The sequence below is a fragment of the Leuciscus leuciscus genome (assembly GCF_965113295.1).
Source record: "Leuciscus leuciscus genome assembly, chromosome: 5".
Classification (NCBI taxonomy): domain Eukaryota; kingdom Metazoa; phylum Chordata; class Actinopteri; order Cypriniformes; family Leuciscidae; genus Leuciscus; species Leuciscus leuciscus.
In genome coordinates, this window is record NC_138729.1 from 21,331,153 (window position 1) to 21,355,707 (window position 24,555).

Here is a 24,555-nt window from a genome sequence, read left to right on the forward strand (position 1 = left end):
CACTGGGGAAAAGTAGAATTAGAGTATTAGAATTAGAGTAAATTCCTATATACTACAAGTGGATTAGCCTACACAAAAATACAGATACGTATCTGTTTTATATCAATATTCTAATCAATATTTTCAAACAATGTAAGTTTCATAAGACTGTGATATGAAAAACGATGGATGAAAAAAAGTAATTTAATAGGCTACTTGACCAAAAGAGTTAACACAACTACAAGCCAAGGATACTTTGAATACTTAATTATAGCCTACTTTTAATTATATCTCGATCAAAAGATTGAGTACAAGTACAGTCCAAATATACTTGGACTTTTCTCTCAGTATAAGTCAAGTACACTTTAGTGTAATTTTAAGTATATTTCTGAGAGGTAAATAAAGTATATTTTTGAGAAGTAGGCGGCCCCTATATAAAATGTAGACTGAAAGTATACTTTCTTATTTTTAGTTTAAAAGATGTACATACTAATAGAACACTTGAATAAACTTCTTTTTCATAAGGGTATTGTACATTACTTTCAGTGTTGGGGGTCACGAGTTACAAAGTAACGGATTACAGTAACGATACTACTTTTTTGGGTAACGAAATAAAGTAACGCATTACACAAAAAAATATCGGTAACTAGGCCTACACTACTTTACTAGACTATAGGAACGCGCTTTCCTGCGTTACCCAAGCCGTGTTTGCCTGCGTGTAAAGCTCTGATCTGTTTAAGTGGTGCGTGCATGCCTCTGTCTGTGTGTGTGTGTGTGTGTGTGTGTGTGTGCTTGCACCGTTGTCATAGAGATCGATTTGAGTGACGTAGCTGCTGGTGCGAAGGGGAGCGGGAAATGGAGACGGAGACGGAGATAGGGGGTTTCGGCCAGTGGCGATATTCACATTACTTTCAGTTGATGGCTCGAAAGGACAAAAATATTCGCGTGAAATGCACTCTATGCCCAGGCAGCAAGTACTGGCCATCGGGACTACCGGGAGATTCCCAGTGGGCTGACGTGCCTTTTGGGCTGACATCTCATACTTTTTTTCTTTTTCTGTTTTTTCTTGTCGCAAGGAATGTGCAGAGAAATAGCGTGAAAAATAGACACAGGCCCTTCAAGCAGACGCTGTAAAATGTGTCAAAATGTTTTCTGCAGCAGCAGGACCTTCATCAGCTCCTGTGGCTGATGATGGAGATAGTGAGGAGGATAAGGACAGAGATGAGAAAGTGTAGAGCCTGCGGTAAGCAGAACTAACAGTTACTTTCAAAACACTTATAGGCTTTGTCATGAGTGTAGGAACCCATTACCCAGTAACGCATTATTTCCACATCATGCATAGTTGACGATTACCGTAATTTACTATACATTTAATGAGACGCGTTTGTAAACCATGTTTTCCGCCAAAATAAAAGCTTGATGCAGTTTCCGTCAAAATAAAAGATCATGTGCTTATATCTCTTTCAAGTACAGAAATTAGTACAAAACTAATTGTGAAAGTTTCCTTTATTTTTCAGTGCATTTGTTTTACAATACATGTCTATTAGTGTGCTATTATTATTATGGCCAAAATGCCAGGGCCGATTTTTTTTTGTCCCAGTCCAGCCCTGATTATGTGTCTACCACCGCGGACATTTGTCCTTTATCCTGTTGTTTGTGGATTTTAGAGTGAGGCATATTTCTTTGTGCAGACATGGATATTGTTCTTTCATATGGTTTTACATGCCATTTTGTATAGGATATATTTATAAACACTATGCGGACAGGCTAAGTGATGATAGGGCTATGATGTTTGTCCGTATCTACAGGGTAAATTAAGAAATGGGAAAGTAAAGTAATAAGTAGTGAAGTTACTTTTCAAATGCAGTAACTAGTAAAGTAATCTCATTACAATTTACAGAAGTAACTAGTAACTAATTACTTTTTTTGAGTAACTACCCCAACACTGATTACTTTGACACACTCATCTCTGGCATTTGATAAAATAATACTTACTGATTGTAGCATGTAGCATATATATATATATATATGGTCAATAACTTATGACAACATATGTTTTTACATTGTTTTAACTCATCCAAATAAGTCAAATTTTTTAAATCAGTTTAAAGGGATAGTTCACTTTGAAATACAATTTTGGTATGTTTTAGCTTACCTCAAGGGCATCCAAGATGTAGGTGTCTTTTTTTCCGCAGTAGTTTCAATTTTGATATTTTTAGGTCAAACCGTTCTTGTCTGTCAGTCATATAATGCAGGCTTATGGTCACCATCTCAAAGAGCAAGCACAGAGTCCAAATTAAAACAATTCCCCATCGTCCAAATTAAACAATTCCCCATCGTAAGTACACATTGATGGCCCAAGACACGAAACGAGCGGTTTGTGTGAGAAAACGAACAGTATTTATATCGTTGTTACCTCTTGAACACAGCCGCGTCCAGTGATCTGAGGGAGCGGGCGGGTATAGATACACTAGATGTCGCCTTGGCTACGGTTTCGTTCCAATGAACTGCAGTAGCCAAGGCGACATCTAGTGTATATATCTATACCCGCCCGCACAAAAACATACCAAAATTTTATTTCAAAGTGAACTATCCCTTTAATGTAATTCAAGTTGAAATTATTTAAACATCCATGTTGATTGTACTTAAAAATTTAAGGCAGCAACTTTTTTTACTGTGTTAAATATAGCCTACTGTATTGTGAAAATTGTTTAATTGAATTTCCTAAAGCTGTATTGCTTTTTTTCTCATTCGGTAAATCCTTCTGAAAAAACAAATGAGCAAATAGACACATGAGGCAATGACAAATCAAAGTGTCCACAAAAAAGAAAAAGGAAACATCTTTCAAAAAATATTTACATCTAAAACATGTGTAGCAAGTTATTATAATCTCTTAATTGTTCTAATTGGAATCTATATGTTGATATAAAAAAAATTACAATTTGCGAACAAAAAGTTTCAAATATATATATATTTTTTAAACATGCGATTTTAAAAACATGCATAATATTCATGTCATTATATGTATGAATTGTATTTTAATGTATTTTTTTATAAATTAACAGATCTGTACAAAACAAATGACTCAACTGTGATGACAACCACAAGTAGACATTTATAGTTTTTTGTTGTTTTGTTGTGGTGAATTCCTCCAGTTAAATGTCACAATCTGTATATACTTTATTAAATCCCATTACAGTACGTTTTGCCTTCTAAATCTCAGACACAGAGTAAAAATGTTGATGTGAGGTTACCCACTATGTCAGCTGGGTTTTAAAAGAGATAATCTAATGTAGATCACATTCATGGAAAAGCCAATACAGAAGCACCATTCCCACACAGCTCTTAATGAACTTTGCTTCTGATGCCAAGTTCATCATTATTTTTTATCACCATGTTTATTTCCAATTTGACCTTTATACTAATTAGAGTTTGACCCTGAAAAGCCGACTCATTTCTGCCTTCACACTCTCAGTCAAGGCTAAACAAAGTTATTATGCCTTTATTCCCAGGGAGAGGAATATTGGAATTTTCTAAAAGAGCAACCCATAGAGTAACCTATTACAAAACTATACACAATCAATAGCTAATTTCTTTGCATTGATTACTGCTTGGACATTTAACGCGCACCCTCTGGCAAGTCATAGTGTGTGTGTGTGTGTGTGTGTGTGTGTGTGTGTGTGTGTGTGTGTGTGTGTGTGTGTGTGTGTGTGTGTGTGTGTGTGTGTGTGTGTGTGTGTGTGTGTGTGTGTGTGTGTGTGTGTGTGTGTGTGTGTGTGTCCACTCCCCAATGCATGGCTCAGTGAGTATTACATTCATCGATTCCATGAAGAGGACTAAAAATGCCAAACTGTTCATTTATCTTAATAAAGACTGCTCAAGATCAGATCTGTCTCTCTTTGCTCTGGGCAAGGATGCAATTCATGTATAAGAGCAAATATTATATACACAACAGTTTCCTGGGATCTAGAAGTAAAACTACAGATCATGACCTGTGGCTTGGTCATAACCTAAACATTTTTTTTCTTTTTTTTCTTTTTTTTTTGAGGTTAGTACGATTTTTTTTTTAAAGAAAGTTTTTTTTAAAGAAGTCCCTTGTGCTCACCCTGACTGGTTTTTATTTGATCGAAAATGCAGTAAAAACAGTAATACTGAAATTTAAAATGTAACCCGGTTCCCTGAAAAAGCGGGAATGAGAGGCAGCGCTTAGAGCTATACATGTCTTCGTGTGACAATCTGTGAATTAGCCTACGTGTGTAAACACGCCAAATAATTTGGCTTTGAGCTTGACGGCCTCTGATGGTGACGTCATTGGAGAGCATGCCCACATCTTAAAGCTCGTCAGAGTCTTAAGATGTGCTGCAGGTGCACCTTCGGGTATCACTTTGTTTGAAGAGCCGTCCAGACTCCAGGCACATCCTCAGTGTGGTCTCGAGGTTCAAGGGGGTTCCCAACCAGCCCCTCATGGACTAAAGGCGCTTTCGCACCGGAGGAACCATTTCATAGTTCCTAGAACTATTCTGCCGTGCAAATGCAAAAGACCGTAACTTTGTTTTTGGTCGAAAATTATTTATTGATATCTTTGGCACATTCAAGACCTCCTTTATCATGTGGATAAGTATCTTGAGATACGTTGTTTTTTCGAGAAAATAATGGGTTGTCTTAACAGTAACTTCCAAAAGCCCATGAGACACCAAGGCAGACCACCATAACACCAGTTAACACTCTTTGGCTTTGTTTTAGAACGCTCAAATTGAGTTACAGTACTCTGCCTTTGTTTAGCTGTGCATCAATATGAAGTTACTGTGCCGGTGTTCTATCAAATGCTACCTATCAGATTGTATGGTTATCTGTTTTTGTTTACTGTCCATTAAAATTGAAATCACGGTGTAGCCTGTGTACTTTGTACAGCTGCCATCAGTCCCTGTAACTTATGATGTCCTCAGAGCTTTGTCCTGCACAAACGCGGTCAGAACAGTTAGAATGGTCTGAGCCCGCTCCATTGACAAACGTGCGATATCGTTTGCAAAGGATATGCAGAGTTGACAGAATTTTTTTACACATGCCGTAGCAGATGAATACAACAAAGAACTAAATCCCCGCCTCACCCAGTTCGGGTACCGGACCTGGTTGAAACACTCATGCATCTAGCTAGCACTGGCAGAGTGCCAAAACTTCGCCGGCGCCTTCAGCCCCGCCCTAAACACGGTCGAGCCGACGCAGAAATAATATATCACAGGGAATGTTAATGAAGCAACAAGTGTAGGCTACTGGTGTATACAACATCAGACCAGCTTTTACAAGCGGGTTATATCTACAAAATACCTACAATGCGTCTTTCAGATCCACCGCTATAAACCAGTCCCCTTGTCGAATGTGTGCGAGGATCTGCTTTATCGTGATCATTTTGTACGCACGCTTAGCAAGTCTTATGCCACTTATGTACCAGTTGAAGATACTCTTTACCGCTATGGAGGGATTTTGTCATGTCCAATGTATTAATAATGCCATCAGAATGCAACCAAAGCACAGGATGGCAATAAGTAGATGGCTTTAAGTAATTGTTCAAATCATACAAAATAAATGCCATGATCACTAGATTTTATACAGGTGTTACTATAATGATTTTGTTAATGGTAATCAGCAACCAAATATTGATACTGTGGAAGTTACTGCCTTTTGCCTTGGCATGACTTCTTACTTTTTGCTGACAATACAAAGGCAGAGTACAGTAACTTTAAAATAGTGGTCAAAAGTCAAGTTTAAGCTCAAGGTTTTTTTTTAATGTAGATAATTTGCATTACTAAAACATCTAATTGCCAGATTTCCAGTGTCCTACCTATAATTAATTTGGTGGGGCAACTAAAAATCTTTAAAGTCATTTTTTTCAGTTCAACACTCTAGCTAGTTAAGGTATTTTGCCTTTGTAGGGCAGTATTGGCGGAAGTTCCCTGTTTGTGGCGTGTCTGCACCGCAGGAACTAGGAACGATTTTAGTTCTAGGAACTCTATTTGAAGAAACTAATTTAGCTCCTACATCAGAGTAGGGTCTAACCAGCACTATAGGAACTATCCGTGATGTAAGTGTACGCTTACTAAACTCGTAGTCCGTCGTCTGTGGCTGTGCTCATCGGAATGAACATCATCAGTAAGTGCCGACAGATTGTTCACGTTGAGTTTGACATCATGCTGGTAGGCTGGATTCTGACTGGAGGGCAGTTTTCCAGCAGGCACAATCAGTTGAGTTAGTTGAGTGAGTTTCATTTGCACGGGTCGTGGGTAAGACTCCTGCTCATGTGCCTGCTTGGTCGGCAGCTACTGTCCTGATTAAGGGGATGGAATCCAGTAGAAAGGATGGTTCAGCGTGGTTGGTAGAACCAGCAAATACGCCCTTACCAGGAGGTTTGGTTGTAGTACCTACCATCATGATGTTATAGTTACCTGTATATCCAGTGCGAGCACTTAACCTGTTTCAGGAAAATCTTTTGGCTTCAGCCTAGGACCCGTCTGGGTATGTTGTCTCCAGTAGATGGTTATAGTGTGGGTTCGTCCTGCGAAGTGAGGTTTCAGCGAATCTCAGCAGACACAGAACGGGTCACTGTGGGTGTAGGTCATGGTTCTGAGCCTCAGGCCCAGTCAGTCTTGGATCACATTGACATGGGAGGCACACCTGAACAGCAGGTTCAGTTAAAAGCCATGCTGGGCAAGCATTCAATTGTGTTTGCCCTGGAGGACGATGATTTGGGTTATCCAGATAAGGTTCAGCACGAGATACATCTGACTGATGACGTACCAGTGAATCAGCCATACCGGCGAATTCCACCAAATCAGTACCAGGAGGTCAGAGAGCACATCACTAAGTTGCTGAAAAAGGGTGTTATTCAGGAGAGTGTGAGTGCTTACACCTCGACTGTGGTACTGGTGCACAAAACCGACGGGTCGCTACGTTTGTGCATGGATAATCAGAAGCTCAATGCCAAGACAAGGCATGACGCATTTCCACTACCCAGAATTGACCAGAGCTTCGATGCCCTCAGGGGAGCGAAGTTTTTCTCAACTGTGGACTAGGCCTTTGAGTACCATCAGATCGCAGTGAGTGACCGGGATAGGGCCAAAACGGCGTTCACCACGCTTTTTGGTTTATTTGAGTACCGGAGGATGCTGTTTGGGGTCTGCAACGGGGTATCGACCTTTCAGCGGCTTATGCAGTCTGTTATGAGTGATCTAATCTTTCAGGTGTTGATAGCGTACCTAAACGACATTTTTCTGTTTTCACAGACATTTGAGGAACACCTGGAAAGATTAGAGATGGTGCTGAAACGGTTAACAGACACTGGTTTAAAGGTCAAGCTGGGAAAGTGCTGTTTTCTCCAAGACTCCGTGGGTTTTCTTGGCCACCAGGTGGCGGCACAAGGGATTTCTCCTGACCCTGACAAGGTTGTTGCGGTCTGGAGGAAGTACTTCAGGGCCAGAAATACAGCCATCAATTTGAAGCAATTGATGTGCCAATCGAGAAGATGACCAGATGTCTCACACCCAGAGGGACCAGATGAGCGAGGACCACATCTCAATGTCGAAGCGCAAGCTCTTGAGATTGGGCCAGTATCAGCAAATCGTCTATGTAGATTAAAATGCGGATGCCCTGGATTCGCAGCAGAGCCAGAGCTGTATCCATGCATTTCGTGTATGTTCGGGGTGACAAGGCTAGGCCGAAAGGAAGAACCCGATCTTGGTGCTCCACCCGCGAAAGCAAACCTGTGTTGTGGGCGGCAGAATTTCTTAAGGGGCTTTCGCACCGGAGGAACCTTTTCATAGTTCCCAGAACTGTTGGCGGAAGTACCCGGCGGAAGTACCCGGCGTTAACACCGCAGGAACTAGGAACTAGGAACTATTTTAGTTCTAGGAACTCTTTTGGAGGAACTCATTTTAGCTCCTACTTCAGAGTAGGGTTTAAACCAGCACTACAGGAACTACCAGTGACGTTAGTGTACGCTGATTTGCCGAAAAGGCTGTGTAAACACACAGATTGTAGCCTATATATTTACTCCAGAATTAAATTAATAATAGATTTGTTATCAATAAGCAGCGAAAGTACAAATCAAAATGATAGAATCTTGCCTCTATGATGAAACATTCAAAAGCTCCATAGTATTCAAAATCACCTTTGCTTCTCCTCCTGGGCTTCATGTTAGCCTGCACACCTGCAGATCTTGAGCTGACTGGTTCAGTCTGGCACCCAATTTCTCTGGTCATAGTAGGCTACAAAAAAGGCTGTTTTGGTTTACAATGGTTTTGGTCTTATATTCAGTCATTTTAGAGATTTTAAAATGTTTATAAATACTATTAGTTAATGAACTAACTCACAAACTTCTGAGGTAATTTTCTCCAGGATTATTATTACTATTACGTTATTATTATTCCTCACAGCGTCGCAAGACGACGTAAAGTACATGAATCCGATGTGTTTTATCGAGTTGATGTCAATAGCGCGCTCTCTGTAGGCATATTCATATTTTGCTGCTGTGTGAAAAAAATCCAGCAAAATGCGCCGGCGCGTTTGTCGACCCCAGAGGATTAACTTTAGCCTTGTGATTAACAATATATGATCACTCACATCAAGATGCCGCTGCGGTGGTGGAGTCCATGCAGGAGGAGCAGCTTTTGGCACTGCATCACTTTTCAGCGCCAGCTGTGTGGAGAAGCCCATTTCCACCTCTATTGCATTGGAGAAGCAATCCTGCGTGAAATGCAGGTTGCACACTTGAGCTCTAGGTGGGAACTCACGGTCTTCCAGGCCAAGTGCATGCAACCACTGGCGCCTAATTTTCAAGTCTGCTGGAAAGCTATGCAGTCCAGCAGTGCTGTTGCAACCAGCAACACTACACCTACGTACCATCCTGACCACAGAACTAAATACAGATAAATCTGATGCAGTACTATGCTACTAACTAACAATGCTTCTAACAATACTACACTAACAACTATGCTAATTAACTACCTAGGCTACACAAAATAATCTAAATAACTATATAAATGTTATGCTAAATAGATGCTAAAATACGCTATTCTGATCGTTTTCAATACTCGCAATTCCAACTCCTGACTCCGTACAGTGGTTTTGACGAAACAAGATGTTTTTAAACTGCCAAGGGCGTGGTAGCTCGTACCAAGGGCGTGGTGAGCTGGAACCTGCTTACATCACGCAGTACTGCAACATCCAATAGGAAAATTCAACTGCAGTAGCCACCGTTCAACCTGAAGAGGGCAGCACTCAGACATTTTTCCACCATATATTGTAGATTTAAAACACTTTATACCCAAATGTCAAAAAAGTTACTCGAATCAATGAACAGCACTAATAAAGCCCCAGACTTACAGATCATTAACTAAAAAAAAGTTGGTTTAGGGTTTAGTTACCCTTTAAGAGTAGCTTTTGAAATTGAACTACATGTAACAAGGACACTAAAATAAAGTGTTACCAATTCATCTTTAAATATATCCAGATAGAAAACAGTTATTTTAAATTGTCATAATTTTTCACAATATTACTGTTTTTACAGTATTTTTGATCCAATAAATGCAGTCTTGGTGAGCATAAGAGACTTATTTCAAAAACATAAAAAAGGACACTAAACTTTTGAATGGAAGTGTATTTATAAAATGTTAATTATTTTGATTATTATTATTATTACTATAAGAATACTGTGACATTTTATAATTTAAAACTATTGTTTTCTACTCTAATATATTTTAAAATGTCATGTATTCCAGCGATGGCACAGCTGAATTTTCAGCAGTCATTACTCCAGTCTTCAGTGTCACATGATCCTTCAAAAATCACTCTAATATGCTGATTTGGTGCTCAAGAAACATTAATTACTATTATCAATGTATCAATGCTGTTTAATATTTTTGTGGAAAACAGGATACATTTTCTCAGCATACAGTAAAGTTAAAAAGAGCATTTATTTCAATTTGAAATATATATGTTTTTGTAATTATTAATGTCTTGCTGAATAAAAGAAAGTTAGTGACACCTTTTGGATGAGATGCTATAGAATTTCCCTGGACTCAACTGTAACGGTTTATATACGAAAATAAAAGTGATATGGAAATACAGTATTAGGGGAACCTCGAGAGGTTTACAATGAAGCTGTACTATAACCATTATAGTTACCGTAGAGTAAAAGTATTTAGAGAAAAACAATGAAATCATACTATAGTTATGTTACCTTTATGGGGTATACTTCAAGATTAAGCAAAAGGACAAAACTCTTGAGGTCAAATGACAAGTTTCAGGGTAACAAGAGTAAATAATGCTTATTTTAGTTATTCCTCTACAGCTATTTTGGTAATATTTTCTGTCTTACATTCAGCTGCAAATTTATGATGGCATATTAGTTATACATCTCACCCAGACGTCCACTTTCAATAGAAAATATGTCAACACGGCAAATAAACCAGAGCTTGTCAAGCAGTTTCGTCAGTAGTAAGCTTGTATTTTATATACTTGTAGCTTGTATTTATATATTATAGTAAGCTCATATTTTTGGATAGAGAGATCTAGTGATAAAAACCAAACATTAGACTCAAATACCTCAAAAGGCTTGAACTCTGATGGCATCGGATCTCTATTAGACTCAGTTTCAGATGCTCTGGATTCAATAGCTGATAACATTTTTTATGACAATTCTTTTCATGACAAAATTCTTATGGTAAGTAAATTCAAGGTTTAAACAGACCAAAAAACAAGGGCACAAATGCTACATTTTGCCTGACTAACTAGAACAACAAAATTGTCCAAAAAGGAAGACAAATGGCACCACCTAGTGGCTGAGAGTTCAAACTCCAATCTCAAAACCAGATTATACTATGGATTATACAGCATGTAGGCAAGTTTATTTGTATAGGACATTTCATTTTTATTTTTTTATTTTTCATTTTGAGCAATTCAAATTCCTAAATGCATAAGGATGAAAAATAAATAAGATAATAAAATAATCAAATTAAAATAAAATGACTAAAATTGTATTTAAAATGACTCACTTTACTTAGAAAGTCATGATCTGTCCTCCTGAGTTTAAAGTAAAAGAACAAAGTTTCTATAAACTATTTTAAGAACATTATTTTGAAAACATTTTAATTAATTCAATGTAAACAATTGGGCTATCCTATTGTTGCTGATAGTAGATTTAAAGAAATGCCTTTGTTATTATTATTGTTGTTGTTGTTATTATTGATATTATTATGGTTAATAATAATAATAATCATATAAACAATGTGTATACCATTAAAATATTGTAGAGCAAATTTGTTAACGGTACAGTAGTTGGCAGTTTTTACTTAAAATATATATATAATAAAATATAAAACGGAAGTGATGTTGTCGCTGCTAGGTTGACAAAAATGCAGACAAGGCTGAACATAACGAAATGATAGTCATCCAACGAAAAAGGTTTTACAGAGGTGCTGGGAAAAGGAGAGAAGAAAGAAAGAAAGTTTTGGCTGGAAAGGTGATTTAATTGCAAAAGAAATGGAAGTGTATAATAAAAGATTTGCTAATACTGTGTTATGGCCTGTTAAACCAATTTGGACTTTGGAAATTCCGAACGTTGATCTAGAGCTTTTATCAATTAAAGGATGTAACAGAAATATAGATATAACCAATGAATATTATAAATATCATAACAAGTATAAAGACAGTATTCAGATTTTTTACAGATGGGTCAAAGGACTTACAATCAGATGCAACAGGATCTGCGGTATACTTCCCTAAATATGAGATAGGAATTAGCAAAAGAACAGCTGATAATCTAAATGTTTATGCAGTTGAATTGTGTGCTATAGGTATTGCATTAGAATGGATTGAACAATCCAGAGATAACAACATTCTAGTATGTAGTGATTCTGTGTCAGCTCTTATGAAGACTGGAAAAGCTTTATTATATGAAGTCTTGTTTATAAATTCAAGAGTAAGCAGACAAGGGAAAAATATTACATATATGTGGATACCAGCACATGTTGGCATACAGGGAAATGAGAACGTAGATGGATTGGCAAAAGAGGCAAAAAAAAAGAGCATGTTGACATTGAAATTAACTTGTCAAAATCCGAAGGGAAGAGTCTAGTGTGGAAAAAAGGTGATGGAATTATGGCAATATCAATGGGATCATGAAAGTAAAGGAAGACATCTATAGATGATTCAAAATAAAGTAGGCATTGTAAGAGAGTTGACAAATAAAAGGAAAGAACAAGTTATAATAACAGGATTTAGGATTGGGCCTTGTGAATTAAATGGAACTCTTTGTATGTTAGGAAAACATCCCACAGGTCAATGTGATGAATGCCAAGAGGAGGAAACAGTCAGTCACGTTTTTATGGCATGTAGAAAATTTACACAAGAAAGGCAAGAGTTGAAACGTCATTTACAAGAAATTGGTATAGGACAGTATAATGTAAAAATATGTATTAGAATGTGGAAAAAGTGAAAAAGGAAAGAAATATTTGTTTTATTTTTTTAAAGAGGACTGGACTGGAAAGACGAGTATAAGAATGAAGTGACATGATAACAGCAGATGGCAGTAATGCAAGTTTTTGGATGCCAACTGCCGTAAAACACCAAAGAAAAAGAAGAAGAAGATAACGAAACTAGTATAATATAGTATAATAGCTTTCTTATACTGTCTATGTATAATAGTCGGATATAGTAGGTGGTATGTGCTTAAGGTGTAGTGCGGAATACGCCAGAATTCCAAAGAAGAAGATGGATATCAGTCGTCTTCTTTGGATTTCTGGCGTATAGTAGATGTTATGCAAATCTCAAAGCTAACCAGGTGTTACGGATCAATTGGGGATCGTGTTAACCAGAGCCATATAGAGAGAAATAATGTGGGCATGGTCTGTGTGTCGTTAAATTAAAACACATTAAAACGTCCCTTAAATGCGTCTGAAACATTCAGCGGAGCAGCGACAGAGTAAACAACAGTGTCCTAATATGATACAAACATTACCAATAACGTGGAAAGCTTTTAAATCTGCTCAGTGAAAAATTCGCTGTGACGAATCTGTCACCGTTTAACATCTGCTGGAAATGTATTTTACTGTCAATAGTAAGAAGCGTCACGCCCTCAACTCGTGCTAAGAATATTAGCCCCGCTTCACCTACGAGAACGAGAAGACGAGACCGCTTGCTGTGTGAATACATAATAATACAATGTCAAGATCCATCAAAGAGCTTATTCTCCATTACGACCCCATTAATGAAAGCAATATTTTTACTAGTGGGGACATTGTGGAGGGGCGAGTTGTTTTGGAAGTGACCAAAGAAATAAAGGTGGATGGGTTTTTTGTGAAGTTCACGGGAGATGCGGATGTACGCTGGACTGAAAATTCAGGCGATGACGAAACAACCTACAGCGACCATGAGAGATACTTCAAACTAAAGCAATACTTCATTCAAGAGAGCTCGAAAAAAGGTAATTTGCACAAAATATGAAATATTTATTATAAGTAGTAGTAGTAGGCTACTTGTAGTAGCCTATGTGTGCATCATTTAATTATATAATAATTGAATGGCATATGGCAAAATAAATGCTCATAGTGTACTTACAAATCAAAGTAGGGGCAGTCTCTCTCTCTCTCTCTCTCTCTCTCTCTCTCTCTCTCTCTCTCTCTCTCTCTGTGATAAGATTGGGAAATAATAACTGACTTTCTCTTTCTCTCTCTCTCTCTCTCTCTCTCTCTCTCTCTCTCTGTCTCTGTCTATGTGTGTGTGTGTGTGTGATAAGATTGGGAAATAATAACTGACTTCTCTCTCTCTCTCTCTCTCTCTCTCTCTCTCTCTCTCTCTCTCTCTCTCTCTCTCTCTCTGTGTGTGTGTGTGTGTGTGTGTGTGTGTGTATGAGTGTGTGATAAGATTGGGAAATAATAACTGACTTCTTCTATTTCTTACTGTGATGTCTAAAGGACAAAGCGAAAAGAACACCACTCTTGTAAGTGGAGAGACTTGTAAGTGATGAGTTTTCATATACCTTGCACTAATAAATAAATGACATAAAACTAAATGAAATAAAAGTTGCAGGAAACCTGAAAAGATTGTTTGCTGACATTAGACTAATTATGCTTGTTGAAAGAGGAACACACAACACTCTTTTACACTTATCTCTTTCACAGATGGACCAGTGATTAGACCTGGAAGTCATGTTTTTCCATTCAGTTTTCAGCTTCCTCAACAGTGAGTGATAAAACACAATCTATGGTACTTCAAGGGTAGTTGTTCTTTATTGTGTAAATATGTGAACAGTTCAAAATAATAGCCGATGAACACAATATAAAGAAGAACATAAAGAATATAAATATTAAGGGTCATTCCGTGCCAAATCAACCAAATTTCGGAAACTTTCCCAGCTTAAACTTTTACTTTGGTTCATATTGTTTTCTGAAGAAAGACAAACAAATACAGGGTTCCCACGCTTCTTGAAAGTACTTGAATTTCAGACACATGTATTCAAGGCCTGGAAAATCTTTGAAAACGAACACAGGTCATTGAAAGTGCTAGAATTCAACTTTAACTAAATTTCGTTAGAGTAGCATGGTGCTATTTAAAAAAATTGGCCTTTATGCACTGCAAAAGCAAGAATGAAACGGTGCTACTGAAGGAGCGCCGTGAGCGCGTGGATCGTGATGCGAGCTCTGCATGATAAACCTGTGAGAAGCGTGGCGCTGTTTAACTCAGTCAGTGCCATGGAAATGAAGAAATCATTTCATATTTAGATATTGAATTAAAAATAAAATCTCATAGCATTATTTATGCAATTGTAAATATATTAATGCCACTTCTGATGCCGCTCTGTGTCACCTCTGCACTGCAAAGATGGATTTTGTTAATAATGATTTAATTTGATTGGGAACTGCCCTATACTGTTATTATTCCAATTGAATATAATTTGGAAGTTAGAATTTGACATATAATTAGAACAAATGCCCTTATATAAGGTAAAAAAAATGCCCCTGAAAATTAGCTTAATTAACGTAACCTAAACCAGCCATGGTACCAGCACAAAACACACTCAGCAAAATATTGAATTATTGTTAATAACAAAACTTTGAACATATTGATATATTATGTTTTGTCATCGCACACCTCTAATGTACAGTATTATTTTTTATTTCTTCAGGTCTTAAAACGCCTTAAATTTTACTTTAAAAAAAAGTGCAGCAACCCTGCATATTCTCCCATATTTTAATATTTTTAATCAAGTAATGGTTCATGAAAAAGAAAACCAGTGTTAAATAAATATTAAAAGGAATGAGAAAGATACAAACTGCATCTTTGGTTCAAACCCACTCTCTCTCGTACACTGTACCAGCCCTCTCTCCTAATTGAATTTTATTGCAGTAATGATATACAGTAGGTCTTTGGAACTGTCCAGATTGGCAGTAACAAACCCATCTTTATTGTCTTGATACAAAATAAAAGGTGCTTGAAAAAGTCCTTGAAAGTCCTTGAATCTGGTGTTCATGAAAGAGTGGGAACCCTGTAAATAGTGTTGAAAGCCAAAATATTAAATATATGGATGCATATTGACTGTAATCCACTATTTTGTAGAGGGGGTTAAAAATGACAATTTTCACCTGAGATTTGGAGCCAGATTACAGGGGGTAAAAATGACTTTAGAAAGATGGCATCATCATTATTATTTTTTACACAGAGATTGGTAGATCTATTAGTTAAATATGTTAAAGCTTTGTTACATTATATGCCAATTGTGACAGTTCAAAAATGGGAAAAAGTTCGTTTTTTTTGCCCCAAGTTTGCATGCCTGTAACTCAAGAAGTTTTAAAGATTTCTCAATATCCTTTGATATTTTGTTGTTTAACAAACATTTATTTTGGTATCTTCATTTTAAAGGCCCCATATGGCACAATCACAGAGATATGGAGATCTAAATGCGGCTTCATGAGTAAATTGGTTAATTGTGCACATTTTTTGTAAATCAAATGTGGGTCACTTTGCATACAGCTGATACTTTTTTCTTTTAAAGAGGAATATCTGAACAACCAATAATGTTGAAACTAGAACTGTATCTCATTTTTTCTATCAACACAATTGCATGGAATATACCTGTCTGAGTGCCAAAAATACAAATCTGAAATGGTGGAAAGTTGAGGCACATTAACTTGCTCTCAAAATTGTATTTTTGAGAATCTATATTTGAATCAGTTTCAGGGATATTTGGAAGATGGGATTTTGTTCATTTTAACAGCTTCTGAAACTACCAAGAGTTCAAATATACAGTATCGTGTAACTACATGTTACCACATTACCATTCCAATATATCTGGGATTGAACCATAGGGCCTTAAAATTGAAGACTCCATTGCTTCGGAAAAAGTATTTGTATGGCACTCTAGACAGGTATGTTCTTTGTAATTATGTTGAAACGAGATGCATTTCTAGTTTCAACATTATTTGCTGTTCAGATAATCCTCTTTAAAGGGAAAAAGTATCAGCTGCCTTTATGCAAAGAGTATGCAAATCCACATTTGGTTTTCGACCACTAAAAATATGTACAATTGACCAATTTTCTCATGAAACCACATTAAGATCCCCATATCTCTGGGATTGAACCATATAGGGCCTTTAAAATGAAAATACCAACAGAAAAGTTTGACAAGAACCAGAAGGATATTAAAGGTGCGCTAAGCGATGTTGGGTGAAGTCACTTCTTGTTGACGTTCAAAATATTGTCAAACAAAACGGAGGCTAGCTCGATCCTCCCTCCTCCTCATCCCATCCCCTCCCCCTCCCTTCCGTGCTTCCTGAAACAGTCATTAACCATTTAGAAAAACCAAACTGGATTTACCCACCTGTCCAGCATAAACAGAGCCACCCGAATGTCGGATTGGAAGCCCTTCTGCCGGTGGAGTTCTCGCCACCTTTAGAATGCTTTTCTGATGTAAATTCGGGACTTCGCGCGTTCCTTCTCCTTTTCCCTCTTCTTTGTTATTTTTTCATCAGAACGTCGTCTCTTTGGTCGTGTGTCGGCCATATCAAAATTCTCAAGAATATACATTTTTAACGTTAGTCGTTGTCTAGGACATCTCTCCTCTAGCTAACTTCCGTCTTCATGCTTCTCTCTCCCCAACCCCAACCCCCAAATCATTCTTGTTGGTTATTGGCTGGAACACTGTTTGTTATGTTTCGTGGTCCAGGTTGGGCCAGTTTGTTTTTCTTGCTGTTTGTGGACCCTGGGCTGTCTACAGAGATCACGTTTTTTACAGTGTGTTTAGGGGACAGGCAGCTATTGGATAGTGAGGAGATGTTTGCTGTATGTGACAAAAAAAATATTTGGCCTAAAAAACGCATTACCTCGCTTCGAGCCCCTTTAAGATGTAATACTACTTGAGTTACAGGCATGCAAACTTGTGAAAAAACACAAGTGCCTTTTCCCATTTTTGAACTGTCACTGTTGGCATATAATATCACAAAGATTGCTAAAGTAAACAGATTTTACAAATAGATCTACCAATCTCTGTGTAAAAAATAAAATAATGATGCTGCCATTTTTCTAAAGTCATAATTTCAAAGGTGAAAATTTTGACCCCCCCCTATACAAAACAGTGAATTACATCTATGAATATACATTCATGAAATTTATTATTTTGGCTTTCTTCATCATTTATGTATTCCTTTCAACAGAATTTTTTTTTATCAAAATCAAAAATTTTAGCCGGGGACCTCTGGTTGAGTTGACATCGAATGACCCTATAGGCAAAACTGACCCCTGCATCATCGTCTTCTGAAAAAGCAGATGTCAGTCATATTCATGGCTCATTATTCTAGAATATTTCATTTAATAATATTCTGGATATGTTATGTGAAGTAAAAAAAAAAAAAAAAGTTGTAAAGTATATTATGCAGGTATGCTAACAGTTATTTGGAATAAATTTAAACTTATCATACAGTTGCAATTGCTAAAGTGCATATAGGACCATATTATGCACTATAATAATGCTTGTCAGTCTTTTCTGAAAACGAAAATGTTTATTTTACCTTAATTTCAGAAATATGCCTCCATCTTTTAAAGGACCGCATGGCTCAGTTAAGTATGTGTTGATGGTAAAGCTGAAGAGGTCTTGGAAGCCATCATCTACTACATGTACTGAAATATCCTTTTTGCCCAGGAATGATGGGACCAATGATCATTTACTGGTATGAATTATAATACCATGTTTGACTCTTTGGTGTTCATCTTTTGATAAATAGAGAGATTATGTAACTGCTTATACTGTTATCAAAACTCATGTAATGTGATTTAAACCATTTGCTTGTGACCTAGAGCTTATAGAAAATGTTATGTCATTTTTTAGGTTACTTATTTATTCATTTGTTTTAATGTTTTTTTGTTTTTGTATACATATATATACAGCAACCACAATCTGGCACAGAAGACAAGAAGATGAAACTTTTTGGCTCAGGAAAAATGTCAATGACAGTAACAGCTGACAAAACTGGCTATGTGCAAGGTGATAATCTGTGTAGCTCTTAAGCAACTCAGTCAAAGCTGCATAAACTAAAGACACTAGCCTGTAATGCCAATGGCCGGGTTTCCATCAACATATTTTTATGCACATTTTGAGATATTGCGTAAAAAAATTCTGGATGTAAATATTTTTATTGATATTTATCTCCAATTTCTCTGAATGTGACTACTTTGTTCTCCTAAACACACTAAATGACTACACCTCTTTATCTGCAAATAGGTTTTACATAAATAAAATGTGCAACTTGGATGGAAAACCCTGCCATAGTAATTTTGTATTTGTTTTCCATTGTTGATAAATGTATCTAATTCCTTATAATTCCTTGCATTGCTGCAGGTGAAACGATCAGAGTTTCTGTTGCTATTGACAACTCTTCATCTCGTGACGTCAAGCTAAAGTACAACCTCAAGCAGAAACAGACCTTCATTGCTGGCAGCAGCACTAATAGAGAACTTAAGGATATAGTCAAAGAAACTAAAGATCGCATCCCATCTGGAGAAAAGACAAAATCCGTAGTGGACATAAACCTTCCACGTGACCTGACTGTCACCATTGAAAACTGCAGAATTATAAAAGTGCAGTATGATCTCAAGGTGCTATTTTATCTTCCTTAGTATTGCTATATTTAAAGTGACAGTTCACCTCCAAATAAAAATGTACTCACCCTCATGTCATTTTAAACCTGTACAACTTTCTTTCCTTTTTTGGAACACTAAAGAAGATATTTTGAAACCGTTGAAATATTCTTCAAATGTCAGAATATCTTCTTTTGTATTCTGCAAAAGAAATTTAGAATAAAATCTAAATAAATAAAGAATTAGTAGTAACTATTCCTTTAATTGTCACAAATTTCTCAAATGTTTTCTAATTTGTGTGGTAAAAGAGACTATAACAACATTGATTTTACAGCATATACAAGACTTTCTTACAAAGAGTAAAGCAAAAATAAATAATTTGTTTTCTCTCCTTTGTAACTTCAACACAGTTTGCTTGAACTATTCTGTACATGGTTGTCTTTCAGGTCTATCTGGATGTGTCTTTTGCCTCAGATCCAGAAGTCAAATTCCCTGTGGTTATTCTTCCAACTGACCAACAATGTCCTCCCTGGCAAGGCCCACCTGGGGGATTCCAGCCATATCCGCCGCCTCAGCCTAACCTTGTGCCCTATCCTGTGGTTATTCTTCCAACTGACCAACAATGTCCTCCCTGGCAAGGCCCACCTGAGGGATTCCAGCCACCTCAGCCTAACCTTGTGCCCTATCCTGGTGAACAACCACCTCCATATGCAGAACTTTATCCCAATCAGAATGACCCTTCAGCGCTGCCCTGTCCAGGAGCTGCTGCAGGGCTTTACCCAAATCCAAATGCCATGCTGCCTGTTTTCTATCCGACTCAATCTGCACCAGTTTATGATCCAAATCAAAGCACTAAAGAATCCTCTCCTAATGTGCCTTAGTCTTCTTCACCAGAAAAACTTCTGACTACCACTTCTGATGTCAATTATAACTTCATGGTTTTATCTGCATGAATTCAAGCTTGGTGCCTATTACTATGCCTCTTTAAATTTAGGACTGTTCTTAATTTTACAAGGAATGTACAGTGTAAGCTGCAGTTTTTGAGATGTCAGGTTTATTTGGCCTTTGTAGTTGTAAGGCCCGGCTCGATCGGCCCAATGGAGGCATCCGGTCAGCGGGTGAAGGTCTTTTCTCGTGACAAAGTAATTTGATTAAGTGAAATACATTTTCTCATATGTATTTTCTCGTTATTTCATCTGACTCCATAAATGAAAAGGTTTTTAATGATATCTGTGCATCATTAAATGTGAGCGAATGTTTGACTATTCTTTTTTAACTCTTTACTGCAAATAATGTCAGAGTCCGTTAGAATAAAATCAAATAATGATTACAATTTATTATGTCAGGTAAATGTATCATGCCAATTACATAATCAGTTCAAAGATAATCAATACAAAACATCAAAGGCTCTGGAATAAAGAGAAGAGATGTGAACCCAACATTAGGAAATACATGATGCTGAGAGTTTCGGCCGCTCTCAGCATTCACAGGCTGATCTGAGGTACAGAATCGCGCTGATCCTTCTCGTTGAATTTCTTTATATAACATTTGCTAACAATGGGAATTTACATTGAGTTTATACCTTTGAGAAGAGGAGGCCGTTTGCCTGGAGACCCACCCTCCTTTGTGTGCCAGTTATCTCTAAACTCTCAAAATCCTTATTACCTTTGGGAATGAGACCTTTGTACCAGTCGCACTGAGACATTTTAAGTGATACCAAATATGTATAATACTCAATGATAATTATTCACATTAAACCATATAGATTTTTGGGTGAATTTCATGTGATCTCAGCATGAGAGAGTGGGGGAAGAGATGTATTCTGAGGTGAGACTTTGCGTCTCAAATGGTGATGCTAACTTCACAAGAGTGAGTTCAAATGTTAATTTCATTTGTTCTCTCAGAGAGTAGCTCTCTCTTCCAGTTTTTCCAGTCCCCCTTTTCCCATGTGCTCCAAAAATGCAGGTCTAAAAACTATGCTATCCTTTATTGCAATACAAAAACATTTAAAAAAATGTCTCTGACTACTGTTCCTACTTCCTACTGTTCTAGCCAGGAAGACAGAGTGGGCCGCTAATGCTGACAATGTCCACTTTTTATGTTCTGTCATCCCATTACTCCTCTTTTTTTTATGATTTATTTCCAACAAATAGCATGTACAAGGGAAACTTTTATACTACATCAGAAGAACACATCACATGCTTAACAATACAATAGAAATTACAAAAAAGAACAGAGAGGGTACATATCTATATATTGTTGAATAAGCATAAATATACTTTTCATATGAAAATGTTAAAGCGTAACTCTCGCCAAAATGCAACCTAGGGTCTTTTTGTGAATCTACCCGAGACAAACTATTCTTTAAAAGCATAATTAGGATGGAAACGCCATTTTTAATATTGACCGTATTTTCGTTTTCGGTCAAATTGCTTTTTGCATGGGAGTGCTAGGGGCACTACTAGAATAGCATCAAACTCACTATTTTTAAAACACTAAGAAGGCTCGACACAACATGAAACTTTGCTCAAAGTATCACCAGGGGCTCTACACATGAACTCGAGCATTTACAACATTGATGTGTACACAGAGTTTACTAAAAAGAAAGGTTTTGAACAACTCACTGTAGCTGTTGTTGTTTCCGGCCGCCAGCATTTTGTCAGTCAAAAATAGTCGATCTCCGAATGCGAATGAACTGACTCTGAATTTTAGTATTGTTTCTTATATGAGGATCCTTTTTCAAATACAAGGTCAATATTGATTTTCACTAACGACAAAACAACAAATTATCCGTGAATTTATGTAGAACTAAGCTTTAGAAGCTTTCCATCTTTACTCTCCTCCTTGTTACGTTGCAATCGGAGATCGCTTATTTGAGCCTAAACATGCTCGAAAACTCATGAAATTTTGCACACGCTTCAGAAGTGGTGAAAATGTACATGTGATATAGGTTTCAGATGTAGGTGTGGCAAAATGGCTCGATAACGCCACCTACAATATTGTCCCGGCTCTACGTTTCACGTACAGGTATGAAATTCGGTACATACATGTAATGACCCAATACCTAAAAAAAAGTCTCTTGGAGCGTAGCCCTAAACACAACAGGAAGTCAGCCATTTTGAACTTCCTCGACGCCACAAAACAAGAATTTGTTGTAACTTAGGCATACGATGTCCGATCTGCCCCAGACTTCACATGTTTGATAAGAGTCCTGTCCTGAACAAATCTACATGACAATATTCCGTTATAGTAATAGCTCCACCTGCTGGTAGCAGAAAGTGTGGCAAATACAAATTACTTTGACATAGTCCTCCTATATTTACATACTGCCCACTGTGCTCTGTTTTCCTAAAGCCGCCGGGTGGCGGTGGCAAGGGTGCGAGGGCCCTTTTCATCGCTGCTTGCAGCTTTAATACATACTGTCCCTTTTAAGGGTTAGGTCATCCAAAAATGAAAATTATATCAGTAATTACTCACTCTCATGTTGTTCCAACCCCGTGAGACTTTCGTTCATCTTCGGAACACAAATTAAGATGAAATCTGAGAGCTGGCTCACTCCTTCATAGGCTGCTAGGTAATCGATATCTGCCTTCCCAGAAAAATGTATAAAGACATCGTTAAAATAGTCCAAGTGACTACAGTGGCTCAACCTTAAAGGGATACTCCACTTTAAAATGAAAATTCTGTCATCATATACTCACCCTCATGTTGTTTCAAACCTGTATGAATTTCTTTCTTCTGCTGAACAGAAAGGAAGATATTAAGAAGAATGTCAGTAACCAGACAGTTTCTGGGTCCCATTGACTTCCATAGTAGGAAAAAAATATACTATGGAAGTCAATGGGACCCAGAAAATGTCCGGTTTGTACTTTTTGTGCGCAAAACCCCCCCAAAATAACAACTTTATTTAACTATTAATTTTCTTCTGTGTGGGCCTCTGAGTGAGTTCACGTAGTGTAACAGCGCAGTGCTTATGGGTTGTATGTCAGAACGTAGGCTCGCTATTGGCTGACGCTGGTCATGTGTGTGATGCGTGTGATGCTGGCCAATAGGGAGCCTACGTTCTGTCGATATAGGCTAAAATCTGAAGTATTTGATCGTTAGTTTGACATGTTCACCGACAGCCGCTTAATGACTGTTGCGGTCACATTTTACCTCCTACAAAATTCTGGCAGTGTCAGAAGGTGTGAATTCTACGACGACCGTCAAATTGTCTTCGTTTTTCAATTGGGCTTAATTGTAATTTAATACATATTTAATTCATTAAAATTATATGTATTTATAATTATGTAAATAATATGTCAATTATATAAAAAGCGTTATATCATCATCATTAGGCACACAATAGTTGACACAACACTTTGTTTTATTTTTTTTAAATTAAACAACATACAATATAACACAATATGTAGCCTACACTTAAATTAATCATTTTGTCTAATGATAAATGAGTAAATGAGCCCTGCCTGTCACGACATTACCTTCTCTGCCTTCCCTTATAAAATAACCTTTTTATCATAGTAAAATCGTTCCCAACTATTTTATTGTTTAGCATAAACATGTTGAAGATTAGCGTACCGGCTGTCGATTACTTAAATGATAAGGTGTTTCCTCACAAAAGTGGTTTGTTTAGTGTAGTGAAGCCTCCTCTCCATTGACATCCATTTATAAAAAAACAGCCTTTGCACTCTTTTCCTGCGTACCAGCGTTAGCATTAGCCGTTACCCTTTTTAGGCTAAAGGCTTGTCATCTAGTGGCTTTGTTACTACTACACCTTGATTGATCAGCTGACACCAGCAATCCTGTAAAACAGTGCTCCTCAAACCTGTCCTTGGGACGTCCCACCACTGCACATTTTGTATGGCTGTGTTTAAGTCCAATTTTTGTATGCCGGTCCCTTGCTTACTTCCCTCCATATAGTTCACTCTGATGTAAGTGCCCACTAATGGCGGAACCCTTTCAATGTGTTTAAATGGAACACCCTAAGCCCTTGATCACTTTGAATCTGCAATGGAGCTGATTTATTATTTAGCCTACAGTTTAAAAAATTACACAAACTAAAATAATAACAATACAATAAACTATAACAGTCAGCTTAAGTATAGCTAAACGTATTATACTGTTTAATGTCAAAATAACTCCAATATCATACATACAGTCATCTGGGTTGGGGTAAATAAAGCATGATCTGCTATGTCATCCCAATCATGTTGCATTGTGGTCTAAGTACCTGAAGTGTATATTGCATAGACTTGATCGCAAATCAAAAGAGGGGTTGAGGGTCTGTCCAAATAAACTTCCTTGGCCCATTTGACGAAGTTGAACGCACTTCAAAATGGTCATTGGACTCACACAATTTTAGTCCTGCAGTCTCTCCTAATGAACTGAGTTGTTAGATTAGGGAAGACATACAAAAATTGTGCTATAATTGCTATAAACTGCTACAACTTGTCCTTC

At 37.3% G+C, this 24,555-nt stretch overlaps 1 protein-coding gene and 1 long non-coding RNA gene across 5 annotated transcripts in view; one reads left to right on the forward strand and one right to left on the reverse strand.

The window, feature by feature from the left end:
* The window catches only part of LOC309499034, a 322,784-nt gene extending 309,157 nt beyond the window's left edge, over positions 1–13,627 (reverse strand). For all 4 annotated transcript variants that reach the window (XR_014206103.1, XR_014206104.1, XR_014206105.1 and 1 more), the window contains exon 1: positions 13,588–13,627. This is a non-coding gene — a long non-coding RNA (uncharacterized lncRNA). The remainder of the gene's footprint in view (positions 1–13,587) is intronic.
* LOC309499011 (arrestin domain-containing protein 3-like) lies at positions 12,584–20,365 on the forward strand. Its single transcript, XM_082170032.1, has 7 exons — positions 12,584–13,453; positions 13,944–13,985; positions 14,151–14,211; positions 18,044–18,191; positions 18,409–18,505; positions 18,860–19,116; positions 19,545–20,365. The coding sequence occupies exons 1-7, from the start codon at positions 13,192–13,194 to the stop codon at positions 19,977–19,979; spliced, it is 1,302 nt and encodes a 433-aa protein (XP_082026158.1). The 5' UTR covers positions 12,584–13,191; the 3' UTR covers positions 19,980–20,365.
* Positions 20,366–24,555: the final 4,190 nt, after the last annotated feature.

Excerpts from the sequence above, each read along its gene's own strand:
- LOC309499011 (XM_082170032.1), top strand. The coding sequence starts at position 13,192 with ATGTCAAGATCCATCAAAGAGCTTATTCTCCATTACGACCCCATTAAT. Across the intron at positions 14,212-18,043 it reads AGTTTTCAGCTTCCTCAACA|AAATATGCCTCCATCTTTTA; the intron begins GTGAGTGATAAA and ends CCTTAATTTCAG. Across the intron at positions 19,117-19,544 it reads AAGTGCAGTATGATCTCAAG|GTCTATCTGGATGTGTCTTT; the intron begins GTGCTATTTTAT and ends GTTGTCTTTCAG.